This window comes from Oncorhynchus masou, chromosome 9, assembly GCF_036934945.1.
Source record: "Oncorhynchus masou masou isolate Uvic2021 chromosome 9, UVic_Omas_1.1, whole genome shotgun sequence".
Taxonomy (NCBI): Eukaryota; Metazoa; Chordata; class Actinopteri; order Salmoniformes; family Salmonidae; genus Oncorhynchus; species Oncorhynchus masou.
Genome location: NC_088220.1, coordinates 18,431,877 through 18,451,137, shown reverse-complemented (window position 1 = coordinate 18,451,137; position 19,261 = coordinate 18,431,877). Strand labels below are relative to the sequence as shown.

The 19,261-nt window shown below is 42.4% G+C and overlaps 2 protein-coding genes across 3 annotated transcripts in view; both read right to left on the bottom strand.

The window, feature by feature from the left end:
- Positions 1–1,193: 1,193 nt before the first annotated feature.
- pdgfrl (platelet-derived growth factor receptor-like) lies at positions 1,194–10,021 on the bottom strand. The gene is made up of 6 exons (XM_064973378.1): positions 9,759–10,021; positions 7,872–8,151; positions 7,486–7,637; positions 7,026–7,319; positions 5,987–6,123; positions 1,194–2,060 (listed from the first exon to the last, which is right to left on the bottom strand). The coding sequence occupies exons 1-6, from the start codon at positions 9,814–9,816 to the stop codon at positions 1,872–1,874; spliced, it is 1,110 nt and encodes a 369-aa protein (XP_064829450.1). The 5' UTR covers positions 9,817–10,021; the 3' UTR covers positions 1,194–1,871.
- Positions 10,022–10,165: 144 nt separating this feature from the next.
- Positions 10,166–19,261, bottom strand: part of slc7a2 (solute carrier family 7 member 2) — a 32,989-nt gene continuing 23,893 nt past the window's right edge. For both annotated transcript variants that reach the window (XM_064973376.1, XM_064973377.1), the window contains exons 9-12: positions 14,831–15,042; positions 14,515–14,681; positions 14,223–14,331; positions 10,166–14,074 (exon numbers count right to left, since the gene is read on the bottom strand). In XM_064973376.1, the coding sequence (XP_064829448.1) occupies positions 13,944–14,074; positions 14,223–14,331; positions 14,515–14,681; positions 14,831–15,042 (619 nt within the window). In that variant the 3' untranslated portion in view covers positions 10,166–13,943. The remainder of the gene's footprint in view (positions 14,075–14,222; positions 14,332–14,514; positions 14,682–14,830; positions 15,043–19,261) is intronic.

The following is a 19,261-nucleotide window of genomic DNA, read 5'->3' as shown; positions in this document are numbered from 1 at the left end:
TCAGTTCTACCGGTTATATAGACCTCTAACTGTTCAGTTCTTCCGGTTATATAGACCTCTAACTGTTCAGTTCTACAGGTTATATAGACTTCTAAATGTTCAGTTCTACAGGTTATATAGACCTCTAACTGTTCAGTTCTACAGGTTATATAGACTTCTAACTGATCAGCTCTACAGGTTATATAGACCTCTAACTATTCAGTTAGGTTTCCTGATGACTCAAAGCTGTGTTTTTAATGTTCGTTGGTTTGTTTGACCATGGGACCAATTCAAATAAATGTTTGCATGTTTGATGACCTGTTATCTAGCACCCCTCCCTCATCCAATCCTCCTACTACAGCTTTAAAATGGGGGGGTCTTTACAAAGATGTCACTAAGGTTAAAATGCAAGAAGAAGCTAAGCGTGATGGACGTGTTTTGGATATGTCACAAATTAGTACCTGTTTGGATGTGGAGATTACTGGTGTTGAAAAAACTGTTTAATATATGCAATTAATAAAATCCTATTATGAAATCTAAAGCAGATATATATTTATGGTGATGTATTCTGTTTCTTACTTGGTTGGTAGATGAAACTAGATTTTGTGTACAATTACCTCAACACTGCTTAGCTCTGTATACTGAACAAAAATGTTAACGCAACATGCAACAATTTCAATGATTTTACTGCGTTAATTCATTCGGCCCTAATCTAAGGATTTCACATCGGTGGGCCTGGGAAGGCACAGGCCCACCCACTGGGCAGCCAGGACCAACCAATCAGAATGAGTTTTTCCCCACAAAAAAAAGGCTTTATTGCAGACATACTCCTCAGTTTCATCAGTTGTCCGGGTAGCTGGTCTCAGATGATCCCCCAGGTGAAAAAACTGGATGTGGAGGTCCAGGGCTGGTTGGACATGCTACCAAATTAAAATGCTGTTGTAAGTGGCTTATGGTAGAGAAATTAACATGAAATTCTCTGGCAACAGCTCTGGTGGTGGTTCCTGCACACTCCGTCAAAACTTGAAACCTCTGTGGTGTTGTGTGACAAGTGGCCTTGTGTCCCCAGCACAAGGTGCACCTGTGTAATGAACATGCTGTTTAATCAGATTCTTGATAAAACACACCTGTCAGGTGGATGGATTATCTTGGCAAAGGAGAAATGCAAACAAATTTGTGCACATAATTTGAGCAAAATAAGATTGTGTGCATGGAACATTTCTGGGATCTTTTATTTCAGCTCATGAAACCAACACTTTAAATGTTCAGTATAGCTCATTCTAAGAGACCGCAACAGCCTAGTGCGTTTCTGTTGAGAGAGAGGTGGAAATGCAGTATGTGTGTTATACTGGACTAAAATAAGATCTGGGCTTGCAATTCACATTCCACATACGGAGTCCATTAGGAGTGAGGCAGGGCACACGGTTTCTATTCCTTCCCCTTCACACCAGAGAGAGGGAGCAGAGGCTTCTCTCACATGACGGTTTTCCTTTTAGACTGATCAAATCCCCCAACAAAGCATCCAATATTGTTTCATTGTAAAATATCTTTCCCCACAGAAGGGAAAGATGTGTGCCCAGGAAGAGCTTCACCATACATCATAGAGGAGGTAAATGTATGAAGATACCTTTAATGTCCGAGACATTGAGTAAATGTGCATCTACATAAGCTGGATACATTATTTCTAAATGGATATTTACACAGATTTTTACTGGATAACAGCTAGTCAAACTGACACTGGTTTTGAGTATACTAGCTCAACGAGTATACTTCCTGTGCTAGCCTTATTGATCAATCAACCTCAGCAAAGTGGTAAACATATAGTTGAAACCTACACAAGCTGCAAGAGGCCTAATGTGGAATGTTGCCTATACAGGTTGTGTTATTTGTGGCTAGTTAGAGTGGACGCTGGTGGCCACAGCGGTCTCCCCACGCTTGTTCTTGGCTCTGCATATGTATCTTCCAAAGTCGATGGTCTCCAGGTCATCAACGGCAATGACGCTCTGGGAGATGCGGGTGGTGTGTCCCATTCCTCTGTTGATCAGCCTCCACGAATCACGTACACTAACAGGACGGAGGTTCTGAACAGAGCACAGAAAGAGAGGACTAGCTCATACTATAGCTCCCAAAGGAGCTTGATTTGAGCCATTTTCCAGGAGAACGGTAACAAGGGAGGGTGAAATGTGGATTGTGGAATGATTTATGTTCTTTTTTAAATGTTCCTTTAACTAGAAAGTCACAAAGCAGCCATCTGCTGTTGAAACAATAACAAAGCGGACCCCCCCACCCGTCTCTAAAAAGCTTAGGGATGAGACTGTAGAAATGTAACCACTCAAATGTATAGACCGAGCTATGACCATCTGATATCAAAATGATAGTTTTAACCATGGTCGCAACTTTGCTTATAGAAGTGGTGTGGGACGACAAATACCAAGTGCATTCGGAAAGTATTTAGACCCCTGGACTTTTTCCACTTTGTTACTTTACAGCCTTATTCTAGAATGGATTAAATAAATAAAAATGTCCTCAATCTACACACAATACCCCGTAATGACAAAGTGGAAACAGGTTTTTACACATTTTTGCAAATGTATTAAAAATAAAAACAGCGATACCTTATTTACACAACTATTCATATCCTTTGCCATGAGACTCAAAATTAATCTTAGGCGCATCCTGTTTCCATTGATCATTCTTGAGATGTTTCTACAACTTGATTGAAGTCCATCTGTGGTAAATTCAATTTATTGGTCATGATTTAGAAAGGCACACCTGTCTATATAAGGTCCCACAGTTGACAGTGTGTGTCAGAGCAAAAACCAAGCCATGAGGTTGAAGGAATTGGCTGTAGAGCTCCGAGACAGGATTGAGTTGAGGCACAGATTTGGGAAAGGGTATCAAAAAATGTTTACAGCATTGAAGGTCCCCAAGAACACAGTGGCCGCCAACATTATTAAATGGAAGAAGTTTGGAACCACCAAGACTCTTCCTAGAGCTGACCGTGCGGCCAAACTGAGCAATCGGGGGAGAAGGGCCTTGGTCAGGGAGGTGACCAAGAACCTGATGGTCACTCTGACAGAGCTCCAGAGTTCCTCTGTGGATGGGAGAACTTACAGAAGGACAACCATCTCTGCAGCCCAACAATCAGGCCTTTATAGTAGAGTGGCCACACGGAAGCCACTCCTCAGTAAAAGGCACATGACAGCCCGCTTGGAGTTTGCCAAAAGTCACCTAAAGGACTCAGACAATGAGAAACAAGATTCTTTGATCTGATGAAACCAAGTTTGAACTCTTTGGCCTGAATGCCAATCGTCACATCTGGAGGAAACCTGACACCATCACTATGGTGAAGCATGGTGGTGGAAGCATCATGCTATGGGGATTTTTTTCAGCAGCTGGGACTGGGAGACTAGTTAGGATCAAGGAAAAGATGAATGGAGCAAAGTACAGAGAGCTCAAGCCTGCTCCAGAGTGCTCAGGACCTCAGACTGAAGCGAAGGTTGACCTTCCAACAGGACAATGACCCTAAGCACACAGCCAAGACAACGTAGTAGTGGATTCGGGACAAGTCCCTGAATGCCCTTGAGTGACCCAGCCAGAGCCCGGCCTTGAACCCAATCAAACATCTCTGGAGAGACCTAAAAATAGCTGTGCAGCGACGCTCCCCATCCAGCCTGACAGAGCTTGAGAGGATCTGCAGCGAGGAATGAGAGAAACTTCCCAAAAACAGGTGTGCCAAACTTGCAGCATCACACCCAAGAAGACTCGAGGCTGTAATTGCTACGAAAGGTGCTTTAACAAAGAACTTAGTAAAGGGTCTGAATACTTAAGTAAATGTGATATAATTTTTTTTATACACTTGCAAACATTTCTGAAAAACAGTTTTTGCTTTGTCATAAGGTATTGTGTGTAGATTGATGAGGGAAATAAACTATTTAATCAATTATATAATATGGTTGAAACGTAACAAAAGGTGGAAAAAGTCAAGGGTTCTGAATATTTTCTGTATGCACTATGTGCATATATACACTGCTCAAAAAAATAAAGGGAACACTAAAATAACACATCCTAGATCTGAATGAAATATTCTTATTAAATTATTTTTTCTTACATAGTTGAATGTGCTGACAACAAAATCACACAAATTATCAATGGAAATCAAATTTATCAACCCATGGAGGTCTGGATTTGGAGTCACACTCAAAATGAAAGTGGAAAACCATACTACAGGCTGATCCAACTTTGATGTAATGTCCTTAAAACAAGTCCAAATGTGGCTCAGTAGTGTGTGTGGCCTCCACGTGCCTGTATGACCTCCCTACAATGCCTGGGCATGCTCCTGATGAGGTGGCGGATGGTCTCCTGAGGGATCTCCTCCCAAACCTTGACAAAAGCATCCGCCAACTCCTGGACAGTCTGTGGTGCAACGTGGTGTTGGTGGATGGAGCGAGACATGATGTCCCAGATGTGCTCAATTGGATTCAGGTCTGGGGAGCAGGCGGGCCAGTCCATAGCATCAATGCCTTCCTCTTGCAGGAACTGCTGACACACTCCAGGCACATGAGGTCTAGCATTGTCTTGCATTAGGAGGAACCCAGGGCCAACCGCACCAGCATATGGTCTCACAAGGGGTCTGAGGATCTCATCTCGGTACCTAATGGCAGTCAGGCTACCTCTGGCGAGCACATGGAGGGCTGTGCGGCCCCCAAAGAAATGCCACCCCACACCATGACTGACCCACCGCCAAACCGGTCATGCTGGAGGATGTTGCAGGCAGCAGAACGTTCTCCACAGCGTCTCCAGACTCTGTCACGTGCTCAGTGTGAACCTGCTTTCATCTGTGAAGAGCACAGGGCGCCAGTGGTGAATTTGCCAATCTTGGTGTTTTCTGGCAAATGCCAAACATCCTGCACAGTGTTGGGCTGTAAGCACAACCCCCACCTGTGGACGTCGGGCCCTCATACCACCCTCATGGAGTCTGTTTCTGACCGTTTGAGCAGACACATGCACATTTGTGGCCTGCTGGAGGTCATTTTGCAGGGCTCTGGCAGTGCTCCTCCTTACAAAAAGGCGGAGGTAGTGGTCCTGCTGCTGGGTTGTTGCCCTCCTACGCCTCCTCCACGTCTCCTGATGTACTGGCCTGTCTCCTGGTAGCGCCTCCATGCTCTGGACACTACGCTGACAGACACAGCAAACCTTCTTGCCACAGTTCGCATTGATGTGCCATCCTGGATGAGCTGCACTACCTGAGCCACTTGTGTGGGTTGTAGACTCCGTCTCATGCTACCACTAGAGTGAAAGGACCGCCAGCATTCAAAAGTGACCAAAACATCAGCCAGGAAGCATAGGAACTGAGAAGTGGTCTGTGGTCACCACCTGCAGAACCACTGCTTTATTGGGGGTGTCTTGCTAATTGCCTATAATTTCCACCTGTTGTCTATTCCATTTGCACAACAGCATGTGAAATGTATTGTCAATCAGTGTTGCTTCCTAAGTGGACAGTTTGATTTCACAGAAGTGTGATTGACTTGGAGTTACATTGTGTTGTTAAAGTGTTCCCTTTATTTTTTTGAGCAGTGTATATATATCCAGTCGAATAAACACTCCAAACAGCCTACCCGACCATTTGGAGGCATCCGCATGGTCCTAAAGCACACCGTTTCCTTGTTTTGTATCACATTCCAATTATAAAACTGTCCCCATGTCCCCCCGTCCCCATCAAAAGTTGCGTCCCTGGTTTTAACAATATTTTGAGGCTATATAGTATTTGTTTACATTTACTTTGTTTGCAAACATTGGAATAAAACAACCTTATACTTTGGGTTCTGAAGGGGTACGACAGTTGAACTATGCATATGAGTTATATTCTTCAATGGATACATATCAATTTAAGTCCAAAAATGGATGTAGCAACTGCAGATTTTCCTTTGTCAGGCTACGTCTCACAAGCTGAAGAGATGAAACATCTAGATCAAGCATCTCTGAGAAACAGTGACATCCAGTTTACCTGTCCAGGATAGGTCCATGTGAAGGTGACGTCCATCTCTGGCTCTCCCAGGACAGTACAGGTGATGTTGATGTTGTCTCCTCCCTTCGCAGAGGAAAGGGACGCTTCAATGGTAACGTATGGTGGGCCACTGGGCACTGCCAACAGAGTTAAGGAAGGACAAACCACAGAATTAAATAGGGCATTTGTTATAGGATCTGCATGGGACAAACAATTTTATTGACCAGGTGCTGTCCAGATGGCTACGTGGTTATAGCTGTCACTGACTGTTTTAAGATGGAATACATTTCTAGTGGACTGCAAGGATTGGAAACATACTTTCTTGGTCGACCTCCACCTAAACCTTAATACTGTTCTCTGCGCCTTCCTGTCAAAACTGAAGTGAGAGATTGATATCATCAGTTTTTCAGCGATCGGATAGGATTAAATACATAGAAATATAATTGCAAAAATCCGATCAGATAACTTTTTAAAAACTGGGCCCTGAACCACACAGTTTCAATTTCATAAATTCACCACTGATCCATCCCACTTAAAGCAGCCAAAGTGGGTTAATGTTTCCACTGCAGTAGGCACAGGTCCACTTAAACATCGAGCCCGACAGTGGAACAGCCTTTTGATATCACACTCTAAATACACTATTCCTGGAAGCTGATGACACACATCAGATCAAGTATGAGTCCCAAATGGCACCCCTTTTCCCTTTAGTGCACTACTTTTGACCAGGGCCCCTAGTAGACAGCAGCAGAGCTGATTCATAACTGTGTAAAAGGGTCTCAGATAGAGGTAGACTTCTAATCAACTATTGTGTTAATTGCCTTTGCCTGTCAGTTATTGCTTTAAGTCATTCAGATTTGATACAGAGATGGGGACTCTGATGCTATAATATAGATTAGCATTTTTTACATTTTTACTTTACTTTTACTAATGTTAACATGATCACTAGTATTGTGACTTGACAACAAATGTTCCATATTGTGATATATTAAAAACCAATGTTTTTGTTATGTGTGATGGTGCACGGTTGCTAGGTTCCTACCCTCCACGTAAAGCAGCTGGTACTTTGTGGAGATCTGTGGGATGGCCTTGGTCACAGCCTTACAGTAAAACACTCCCTGGTGCTCTGGACTGGGCTTCTGGAGGATGAAGCCCTTGGTTGGGTCGTAGGAGATCAGCGTCCCGTCCACTTCCATCTCTTCTGGGGGGACCTCTCTGTGCAGGGACACCTTGGCCAGCGGACTGGTCACACGACATGGGATAACAGCAGTCCTGTCCGGACGCAGGTAGACAATCTCAAAGTGGATGGTGGAGGGGACGAAGAGATCATCCTTGTCTGATTGGAGGGGAAGGGGGGACGAGGGTAGAGATGATTTGAAGTAAAGAATTTGAATATACAATACGAGGGGATTAGTCTGAATGGAGGCGATTTAAATAACATGTTTTGTGTTAGGTTGATGAAGTATAAATAGGTTTTACAGTAGTAAAGGCACCCTGCTCACCTGGGAAGTAGATATAAGTCCTGGAGGTGCGGTCGGGGTCTTTGAGACACTCCGATCCATCACACAGTGTGACCCAGCAGCTGTACATCCCTGTGTCGGCAGCAGAGGGAGACGTCAGGATAAACTGGCTGTACTTGTCACTCTTCTTGATGCTGTATGGTGGGAGTGAATCAGATGGAGGACATTAACATTATTAATCATTGTTAGGTTACTATCAGCTGGAGGCATGGTGATGAGACAGAACAAGTCATCTGTTAATCAATGGATTCATCCTAAATACCACCCTATGCCTTATATAGTGCACTACAAAGCTCTATGGGCCCTGGTCAAAATTAGTGCACTAAATATGGAATCAGGTTCCATTTGGGACGCAACCTTCAGGTCACCTGAGTCGGGAGTCATTGAAGGTGTCCAGGTAGATAGGGTAGGACCAGCCGATGTTACTGCCTTTACAACGCAGCTCTATGTTGTTACCAGGGCTGAGGCTCACGCTCTCTCCTAGCCTCAGGAAACGGCCCTTATCCAGGACCTGGGTCAGGATGGACTGCCCTCTTCCTCCTGCCTCCTTCTCCTTCAGTTTGGGGTAGCGAACCTTGGCCCGCTTGCCTCCAGGCCTGATGCGGTTCTCTCCCGCCTCCTTCCTACGATTGACCTGCTGGCAGGCACCTAAACCAACAGAGGGAGGGAGGTTAGAACAGTATTAACAGTGACCTACCCCAGCAGGCCTCCGTGTCAGAGTCCCACTGTGGAATGACACACCTCCACAGAGACAGACACAGATGCTACAAGTTAGCAAGTCTGACATGTTTGAGTTTCCTGTTTTCGACTAGCATCTGAACACAGCAAAAGAGACAGTCAGAGTAGTAAGGAACAGTGCAGTGTTCTCATCTAGAAAGCTACTCAATAATATAACACACGGCTGTAACAACCGCAGAACGGGAAACATGGGAGTTTTCCTTTAGCCACATGTCCAAACCTCAACAACTCCCATCTGTCTGCAGTATATTCTATTTGGTGTGATAAATAGTTTTGTATAAATGATGGATTCTGTTATTTGAGTTAGTTTAATTAATGGGATATGGGATATGTTCCAGACAAAACATATTACAGGTATATTGAGGGGAACAGATTTGTCAACAGCATAATAGTTCTGACTTTTGATGATATTTGAGCCCATCGTTTGTTTAATTTGTTCTGTATTGGACATTGGGAAAGCAGAGATCTCTAAAATGAAAAGCAGTTATGCTGAATAAACACTCATGCTCCGGAGTGGCGCAGCCTCAGTGCTTGAGGTGTCAAATCCAGACTGTATCACAATTATTCAGGATTCATTCAGGATTATCTGTGGTAGCATCCACATTAATGTAGAAGTGTTTAGAAACATATTCTTATTTACAATAAAAGTAACTCCAAAATGACACAACTCATTATTTACCATTCATTTCTATTGGGCACAAAATAATCTGAAACACAACGAAAACAAACGGCGAATACATACAACAAATGTCTAGTCACAAGCTTGATATGAAGCCATAGCGTGCGCTGTAAAGCCATAGCGTGCGCTGTTAGCGTGCGCTGTAAACCATAGCGTGCGCTGTTAGCGTGCGCAGCGTGCGCTGTAGCGTGCGCTGTAAAGCCATAGCGTGCGCTGTTAGCGTGCGCTGTAAAGCCATAGCGTGCGCTGTTAGCGTGCGCTGTAAAGCCATAGCGTGCGCTGTTAGCGTGCGCTGTAAAGCCATAGCGTGCGCAAAAAGTACTGTAATTTCTAAACCGTTCACCCGATATTGACGAAAAAACCTCAAATTAAAATTGATAGTCTGCACTTTAACCTCATAGTCGTATCATTTCAAAGTGCTGGAGTACAGAGCCAAAACAAACAAAAGTGTCTCTGTCCCAATACTTTTGGAGCTCACTGTACTTCATAAAATTTACAAAATATGTATTGTTTGTGCAGGCCTTTTCCAGAGTGACCAAACACCACAGAAACTATTCTGTAAAAATTATGTTGCTATTGTGTCCAATCCTAACATCACTTATATCACTTTCTTACCCATTAGGGAAGTTATAGTCAGACTATGCCTTTACTCCCGTCGCTGTTTAACTAAACGGCAACATCAACTCAGAAGTATGAGATTATCTAATCCCAAAGGCTGCTCTCCGATTACAGCAAAACAATTATGGCGGAATCAACGGAAACCGCAGTGTATTCAGACTCAGGAAAACACACGAAGAAGACATGGAGGAGAGACATGGAGGATCAGAAAGTTACTCACCATTTTGGAGCTCCAGCCAGAGTATGGCCAGAGTTAAAAGGACCCAGCAGGGCTTCATGGTGAGCAGACGCGAATGGGACTCGAGGAGCAGTGAGAGGGACCCAGCAGGAGAGATGTCAGACCTGGGTGCTACACTGCCTGGATCTCTGCTGGCTCCAGCAGCCCTGTTTAGATTAGATGAATATATCCATCCTCCTCAGTGGAATGAAAGAGAAGAGAAGAAAGGGGAATCTCTCTCTCGACCTCTTGCTCTTTCTCTCTCTGTTAAAATGCATGCTCTGATGCCCTCTGGTGGGCTGGGGCGAACACGTATTTACAGTTTACAAAGGCGATTTAATGAGGACCACACAACCCTATTTGGGTTTTATTGAGAGAACCACAGATACATCTGGATGTCCAGACCCAAATTCTAAACCAATTAGGTTTTTATTACAAATTATTAATACCAACCATTTACAACAGACAGACAAGCAGTTATATATCCTCGCCTCACTTACTGCAATGTCTGACAATGTGCAGAACACTCACAGAATACACTCTTGCATAAACTGATCTTATTAAAAAATACATTTATTGACAATAGTACAGTTAGTATAAACAATGGAAAACCATGTCACTACATAACGGGTACATTTACAGAGGATCATTCTGTTGATATATTTATAAGCTACAACACTAGCTACATATGCCTGAACCCTGATCTAGGTCCCCTGGGACATAATGTGCTCTGCTCTTTTGTTCCACGTTTAATTAGCCTAACTCAACTTAAATCGATCAAGTGAAATCAAATGTAAAAAAAATAATAATAATAATAATAATGCTTTTGCAGTAAATTATCATGACATGATATAGCATAACCTCAGCCACTTATCTTTCAAGAAGATCAAATCAAAATGTACATCAAAATCATCTAAACTAAGATTGTTCAGGAATTCTCAATACCGGAGGTTGAGGTTGAACTCTGAGATCATCATCATACCACAGGTCTCAATACCGGAGGTTAAGGTGGAACTCTGAGATCATCATCATACCACAGGTCTCAATGCCAGAGGTTAAGGTTGAACTCTGAGATCATCATCATACCACAGGTCTCAATACCAGAGGTTAAGGTGGAACTCTGAGATCATCGTCATACCACAGGTCTCAATACCAGAGGTTAAGGTTGAACTCTGAGATCATCATCATACCACAGGTCTCAATACCAGAGGTTAAGGTGGAACTCTGAGATCATCATCATACCACAGGTCTCAATACCAGAGGTTAAGGTGGAACTCTGAGATCATCATCATACCACAGGTCTCAATACCAGAGGTTAAGGTGGAACTCTGAGATCATCGTCATACCACAGGTCACAATACCAGAGGTTAAGGTGGAACTCTGAGATCATCATCATACCACAGGTCTCAATACCAGAGGTTAAGGTGGAACTCTGAGATCATCATCATACCACAGGTCTCAATACCAGAGGTTAAGGTGGAACTCTGAGATCATCATCATACCACAGGTCTCAATACCAGAGGTTAAGATGGAACTCTGAGATCATCATCATACCACAGGTCTCAATACCAGAGGTTAAGGTGGAACTCTGAGATCATCATCATACCACAGGTCTCAATACCAGAGGTTAAGGTGGAACTCTGAGATCATCATCATACCACAGGTCTCAATACCGGAGGTTAAGGTGGAACTCTGAGATCATCATCATACCACAGGTCTCAATACCGGAGGTTAAGATGGAACTCTGAGATCATCATCATACCACAGGTCTCAATACCGGAGGTTAAGATGGAACTCTGAGATCATCATCATACCACAGGTCTCAATACCGGAGGTTAAGGTGGAACTCTGAGATCATCATCATACCACAGGTCTCAATACCGGAGGTTAAGGTGGAACTCTGAGATCATCATCATACCACAGGTCTCAATACCAGAGGTTAAGGTGGAACTCTGAGATCATCATCATACCACAGGTCTCAATACCAGAGGTTAAGGTGGAACTCTGAGATCATCATCATACCACAGGTCTCAATACCAGAGGTTAAGGTGGAACTCTGAGATCATCATCATACCACAGATTTAAGAGCTCTATCAGTGGATTAACTGCAACTGAACACCCTAAAATACTTCCCTAACTAGGGTTGTAAAAATCTGGTAACTTCCCCAAAACTCCTAGGTATTTCAGAAATCCTAATTGGAGGATGTCCTGCTTATTCCCCCTTGATTCCAGGAATCTATCAACAGGCATTTCTGGAAAACCTGGGAATTTGGGAAAAATTACATGATTTTTGTCTCTGCTACTCCAAGAGAAGAATGTTAAAAAGCAATATCTCTCTCACTGCTCATCCATATCAAACACCATAAATTGGTTGTGAAACCAAGGTAGAGTTACAAAGTAGACATAATAAACTTTTGGGACACAAAACGAGAGGAGGAGAGGGGAGGAGAACCTTTAAATACTGATCAAGCTCCGACTTGGAGTAGAATATTAATGCAAAAAAGCATGGACCATTTAAACACTGAAAGACCAGTTTAACTTAAATCTGTTGAATAATGTCATTAACTGTCACTTTCCCTGGGATATTATCCTGCAAAACATGTACGGCACATCTTATATATGATGCTAAGAAACTATTCAGAAAACAGTGAAGGGACTAGCATCAAATGAGAAGGGCGACTCAAGGTGGCCTGTAGAGCATATTTTGTCATGAAATGGCAAATTTCAAGACAGTCCAGTCCACCGTCTAGCAATAACAGACAAAAAATCTCCCAAAGGACTTAGTAAGATATGTAACACTTGCACACAAAAAATAAAGCAATGCAGAAACGGTCTTTTGTACGGAATGTGATATCAAACACCGAACAAGCAATTCTCTTATTCACTCCACTTCCATTTCATACAATCTTCACGACACGATTGTAAAAACGATTATGACGGCAACACATCCAAGTAATCAGAATAGAACATTTATAAAGACTAGTTCAACTTGTGTTCGATTAGACCACCAACAACACCTGTTGCAAGAACATTAAGACAAGAAGTCAAATAGAGCACAAACTTAATCATTAGTACCATTATGGAAAACACACATCAGATGAACATTTCAGAAATACCATTCACCAACAGTTATATCATATTTGTGATTGTAATAAATTGATATGCACACATAAAATGATGCATGTGCATATATATGCCAAGAATGAAATGAATATTCTGTGTGTGCATGTTAGTATGTCTGCTTACGTTTGTACAGAATGTACATTCAGAATGTGGCCACTATTTAGAAGCAAATGAATGGTTTAGTGTACATGTCATTAATCCTGGATAGAGTTAGTTTTAGAGTTAGTTTTTTCAGCAAGATTAGAAAATTGTCTGTGCTTCGCTAACAGGGTATTAATATTAGGATAGTGTGACCTACTGACCTTTCTACACGAAGACAATAGATTCCAATAGCAAACTTCCTGAATAAGCTGATTTACAGAAAAAGACATAGAAAGTTAGGCCAAAACCAAATACCATACCTTTCCACAGTTAGTCCATGACTGTAATTGTAGTAGGAAATGCAAAACCTGTCATTTCCTGTCTTCTGTCTCTTCTTGTTGACTGTTGGAGATGCTTCCACACCTTTCTGACCAATCAGCCTTTCCTACTTGGTCACATCGTCATGGAGACGGACATCGATTTGATTTGATAATGAGCCCACCTCACTGCTCCAAGGCACATGACCATTAATACAGTATACTGCAGCTCCACTGGGAGAATGGCATGTGACTGAGGCACAGATGGCATGTAGCTGTATAAACAGATGTAGGATCTTAATTTAACCAGTATTGCCACAGCAAAATAATCCTGCAGCAACAGGATTTGAACGTTTAGTCCATAATATTGCTTGATCAGTGGTTAGTTTATTAGCTGGCCAAAATTAGGCTAGATGAAAAGTGCAATACTGTTAATATAACCATGTGTTAGTGTGGGTTTTCAGGGAATTTATGTAAATCAAGAAGCTCATCTGCATTTCCTGCGGTTCAGGAAAATCCTCAGCAACAAAAGAGTGATCAAATTAAGATCCTACATCTGTAGTGTATTTAGGGATAGCTGCTGTGTGCATGTAGTGTGTCTGTGACTTGGCTGGGGCAGGGGCCACCAGGTGACCTTCTAGAGTCTGTGTGGATCCCTGATCTTTCTTTAACACTGGCTGGTCTTCTCTTGACCCTTGTTCTTCTTCTCCTGCTTGGCACGGCTGCTGAGGGAGTCCTGGAGCCTGCGCTGGCGCTCCACACTGTGCCACATTCCATAGCCAAAGTAGATTAGGAAACCTGGAGGGCGGAAGACAGGGAGACTGAGAAGGCCTGGTTACAAAAGGGTTCCCCATCTGCAGGCCTGGGACGAGCCAGCGGGTAGACATCTAGATAGATTCACCGCAATGTGTTTGAGGCTTCAGAGATGTTGGAGGGCGGCACCTACCCACAGCCATCCATATGGAGAAGCGTATCCAGGTGTCTCCACTCAGCTGGACCATGAGGTAAACATTGACAAATATACTCAGGATTGGAAGAAATGGGATGAGTGGAACCTGTATGAATAGACAACAGAGAGTTTAACCATCAGTAACACAGCTTATTGTATCCTCCAACTGCAACCTGAGAGTCTGAAACTGACATGGTATGAAATCATTGTACATAATTTTTTGAAAACTGAGGGGTCATGGTACAGTAGGCTGATTCTGCCTAAAAAATATAGTCATCTGTATAGGTACCATGAAGGAGACCTTCCTGCTGGTTTGAGGCTGTTGACAGATGAGAACCACACAGCCAATGAAGACCACCAGGGATAGGGCCAGACAACACAGGATCCAGGTCTCCATGCAAATGATGGCATATCCATGGTAGGTGGTCAGAGCACTGATCACACACACCACCAACACTGTAGACAGACAATACACAGACTTAAATAATTATCTAAGGCAATGAGTTGTCCACCACTGGTGAGACAACATCAGATACAAACAACATTGTGAACATTTCAAATGGCCATCATGGAGTTTAAGAATAGATCAGCGATGCAATGCAAACCTAAGAGGCAGACCGCCATGTTGACCACAGAGGAGGACTGTTCTGTGGGTACGAGTGGAGGTTTGAGCACCGTCTGCAGGGTGGAACCTCCTTCCTTCAGCATGTTGATGTGGGACTCAGACTCCGTCAGCTCCGACTCCCCTTCTGGTGATGTCAGGCAATCCTTCTCCCTGTTACAGCCCGGCTTTCCATAGAGCAGGTCCGGCTGGTACCTGAAAGACACGACAGACACTTATTTTGTCTTATTTAGTTTCACAACCAAAAGACAGGAACATTAGAGGTTTGGCGTCGTATTTGGTGTGTTTGCTATAAAATCTCTTAGATGTAAAGGCCCTTGTTTAAGGGACCTGCGTAGTTCTGGTACCGGTTCCGACTGACATTTTCACTTAGAAATTGATCTGTGAACACCATAGATGGAAATGGCTTTGCATTGAGCGGTAGCCCTGATTCTCAATGACACAGGAGTATGTCCACATACAGAAGAGGAAACCCAGACACGTCACCGGGGCTATAAAGCTGAAGCATTCATTTAGAATGTTTTCTCACCACCATTTGTGATAATGAGAGGAAGTCCGGTTGCGGGTAGTGGATTAGGATGGAACCAAGTGAAACTGGCCCAATATTCTGGTCATTTTCTTATCGATGAAACAGCTGATCTCAATACATTTTTCTGTTCCCAAAACTACAATCTGTTACAACCACAGTGCACTAAGTTTTATAGACTTGACACTTTACCAAAGTAAAAAAAAAATGGCATTGTTTAGAAGGAGGAAAGGGGGATACCTTGTCAGTTGTACACCTGAATGCATTCCACTGAAATGTGCCTTCCGCATTTAACCTGAATCAGAGAGGAGCCAAGGGCTGCTTTAATCAACATCCACAGAACAGTGCCTTGCTCAGGGGCAGAACAGCTGTTTTTTATCTTGTCGGCTTGGAGATTCGATCCAGCAATCTTTCGGTTACTGGCCCAAAACTCCTACCCACCAGGCTACCTGCCATCGAGCCCAAGGCCAAATTGAGTTTGTGCACATGCACAGTTCACAGTGGAGGCGTTCTCTAATGGAAATATGCAAATACATGCTATAACGCGCTAATAGGATCTCGCTCGTTGCTTGGCTCTGCCCACCTCCTTGCTTGTTCTGCACACCTCCTTGCTTGTTCTGCACACTATGACTCATTTGCTCCCACTGTAAACGTCAAAGATTAACTATCTTGGGTTAGTTATGTATTTGGAAAAGTATTTGGACACCTGTTTGTCGAACACATAACTCCAAAATCATGGGCATTAATATGGAGTTGGTCCCCCCTTTGCTGCTATAACAGCCTCCACTCTTCTGGGATGGCTTTCCGCTACATGTTGGAACATTGCTGTAGGGACTTGCTTCCATTCAGTAATGAGCATTAGTGAGGTTGGACACTGATGTTGGGCAATTAGGCCTGGCTCGCAGTCGGCGTTCCAGTTCATCCCAAAGGTGTTCGATGGAGTTGAGGTCAGGGCTCTGTGCAGGCCAGTCAAGGTCTTCCACACCAATCTCGATAAACCATTTCTGTATGGACCTCTCTTTGTGCACAGAGGCATTGTTATGCTGAAACAGGAAAAGGCTTTTCCCAAACTGTTGCCACAAAGTTGGAAGTACAGAATCGTCTAGAATGTCATTGTATGCTGTAGCGTTAAGATTCCCGGAACTAAAGGGTCTAGCCAGAACCATGAAAAACAGCCCTAGACCATAATTCCTCCTCCACCAAACATTACAGTTGACACTATGCATTCGGCAGGTAGCGTTCTCCTGGCATCCGCTAAAACCAGATTAGTCTATCGGACTGCCAGATGATGAAACGTGATTCAATTTCAATAGGTGAACAACAAGTGGCTACCTAGCTAATAATTACTCACAAGGATTCCTAAATCATTGCTAAGAATAATGAAAATCACTGCAGTTTCAGGCTTGTTGTATTGGCGATAGCTAGGTACCAAGCTAAAGCTAGCTAGCTACCCCAGAAGTTGAGGTCCAACAAATGATGCTTTATTATCAACACGGTAATGTAAACACATCGTTCGTGGCCAGTATTTGCTTGTTTGCAGACTTTTTTGTACAGCTTTGACAGTACTACTGACAGTAGTGGTGTCGCTTAGCTTGCACCTGCAAATTCAGATCACATACATTTTATAATAGAACTATGTTATTTGACGTGTCAAAATAAAACGTACTCAATGTGTCAAATGGTGTTATTTGACGTGTATCTTTTTTGATATGCAAAGACACAAACAGCGCTCCATAGTGAAACACATTATGTTCCTACAGGTGGTCATTGTTTTGTCCTCTCCTCCTCGTGTCGCATGGTGGGCCCCTAGAGTCAACATGTGACACTGATACTTGAGTGCATTGCTTCCTGAGTACATGCTGATATTTACTCAAATGTTCTAAACATACTTGATTCACCTGGCTTTGTCATAATTTGGATGTTGTTGCGAAATACTTCCCGAAAGAAATTTAGGCTATGTTGACCAAGAAACACACTGTTCTGTTTCTGTTTGGAGTCAAAGGTTTATTTCCCTGGAAGATATTCATCTGAACTTCATAGCCTACAACTCTAAACAGGATGGTGTGTTTCTTGAATCTCGATTTGAACGCAACGAAAGGTTGAGTAAACATCAGCGTGAACTCAAGAAGTCATTTCACTACTTCCACACAAAGGAAGCATTCAGACCGATTACATCATAGCTCTGATTCAATAACACAAGCTGCATATTACTCTAACAGGGTAATGATATTTGCTTTATTTTCCCCACAAGCACGGCTACCTACATTGCGGCTGTGTCAATTGTATCAAGTTCCTTTACCCCACTGAATCAAGCTGCCTCGCTATAGGTCTTAGGGTGGATTGATAATCATTTAGTTATTTAGCATTAGTAGATGCTTTTATCGGAAGTGACTTTCAGTTACCACACATATTCAAGTTGTTCAATGGGATTTGGGCATGGCATTTCGAGAGAAAAAAAGATGTTCATTATTCTAGATGTTTATTTAAATGTATTTGGGTACATCTTCCCATTCTAAATCCACTAATATGGCAGCGTAGTGACTTGAAATCATTTTTATCATTATGATAACATTGTGCCACCAGTAGGAGTATTAACACCAATTACACATTTTAGGAAATTGAGGATTTTCTTAAATGGAGACCACATATGCTAAAATTTTAGGACCCTTTAAAATAATTTACTAAAGTGATGTGGTTAATCATGTTGCTCACAATGTGATTGTCCTTCATTTAAATTGAGTAACACAATTACACAATTACACTGTTTATTTAGACACCAAAATATCAGTGGAATCCTAAAATGTATGACATACTAAAAGGGTTTGATTTGCTAATCATTTTCTTTAATATAATATAATAATATAATAATATAGACCCTTCCACTGATAGCAATGTGCCACTGGGGAGAATGCTCAATGTCTGTTTATATCTTTGTAATGAGTGATATTCAAGGTGGTAACAACAATAACATTAAACTAAGAGACATATTTGTATATATATATATATATATATATATATATATATATATATATATATATATATATATATATATATATATATATATATATATATATATTTGAATAGCCTTTGTTCTTAAAAATAATAAAATAATTGTTTCAGCTTTATTTAACCAGGTAGGCTTGCAACTGCGACCTAGCTAAGATAAAGCAAAGCAGTTCGACACATACAACAACACAGAGTTACACATGGAATAAACAAATGTACAATCAATAATACAGTAGAAAAAACTATATACAGCATGTGCAAATGAGGTAGGATAAGAGAGGTAAGGCAATACATAGACCATGGTGGTAAAGTAATTACAACATAGCAATTAAACACTGGAATGGTAGTATGTGCAGAAGATGAATGTGCAAGTTGAGATACTGGGGTGCAAAGGAGCAAGATAAATAAATAAATACAGTATAGGGATGAGGTAGATTGGATGGGCTATTTACAGATGAGCTATGTACAGGTGCAGTGATCTCTGAGCGGCTCTGACAGCTGGTGCTTAAAGCTAGTGAGGGAGGTAAGAATCTCCAGCTTCAGAGATTTTTGCAGTTCGTTCCAGTCATTGGCAGCAGAGAACTGGAAGGAGAGGCAGCCAAAGGAAGAATTGGCTTTGGGGGTGTCCAGTGAGATATACCTGCTGGAGCGCGTGCTACGGGTGGGTGCTGCTATGGTGACCAGTGAGCTGAGATAAGGCGGGGCTTTACCTAGCTTCTTGTAACTAGGGGGCAGTATTTTCATTTTTTGAAAAATAATGTTCCCAAAGTAAACAGGCTATTTTGTCAGGACAAGATGCTAGAATATGCATATAATTGACAGCTTAGGATAGAAAACACTCTAAAGTTTCCAAAACTGTAAAAATATTTTCTGTGAGTATAA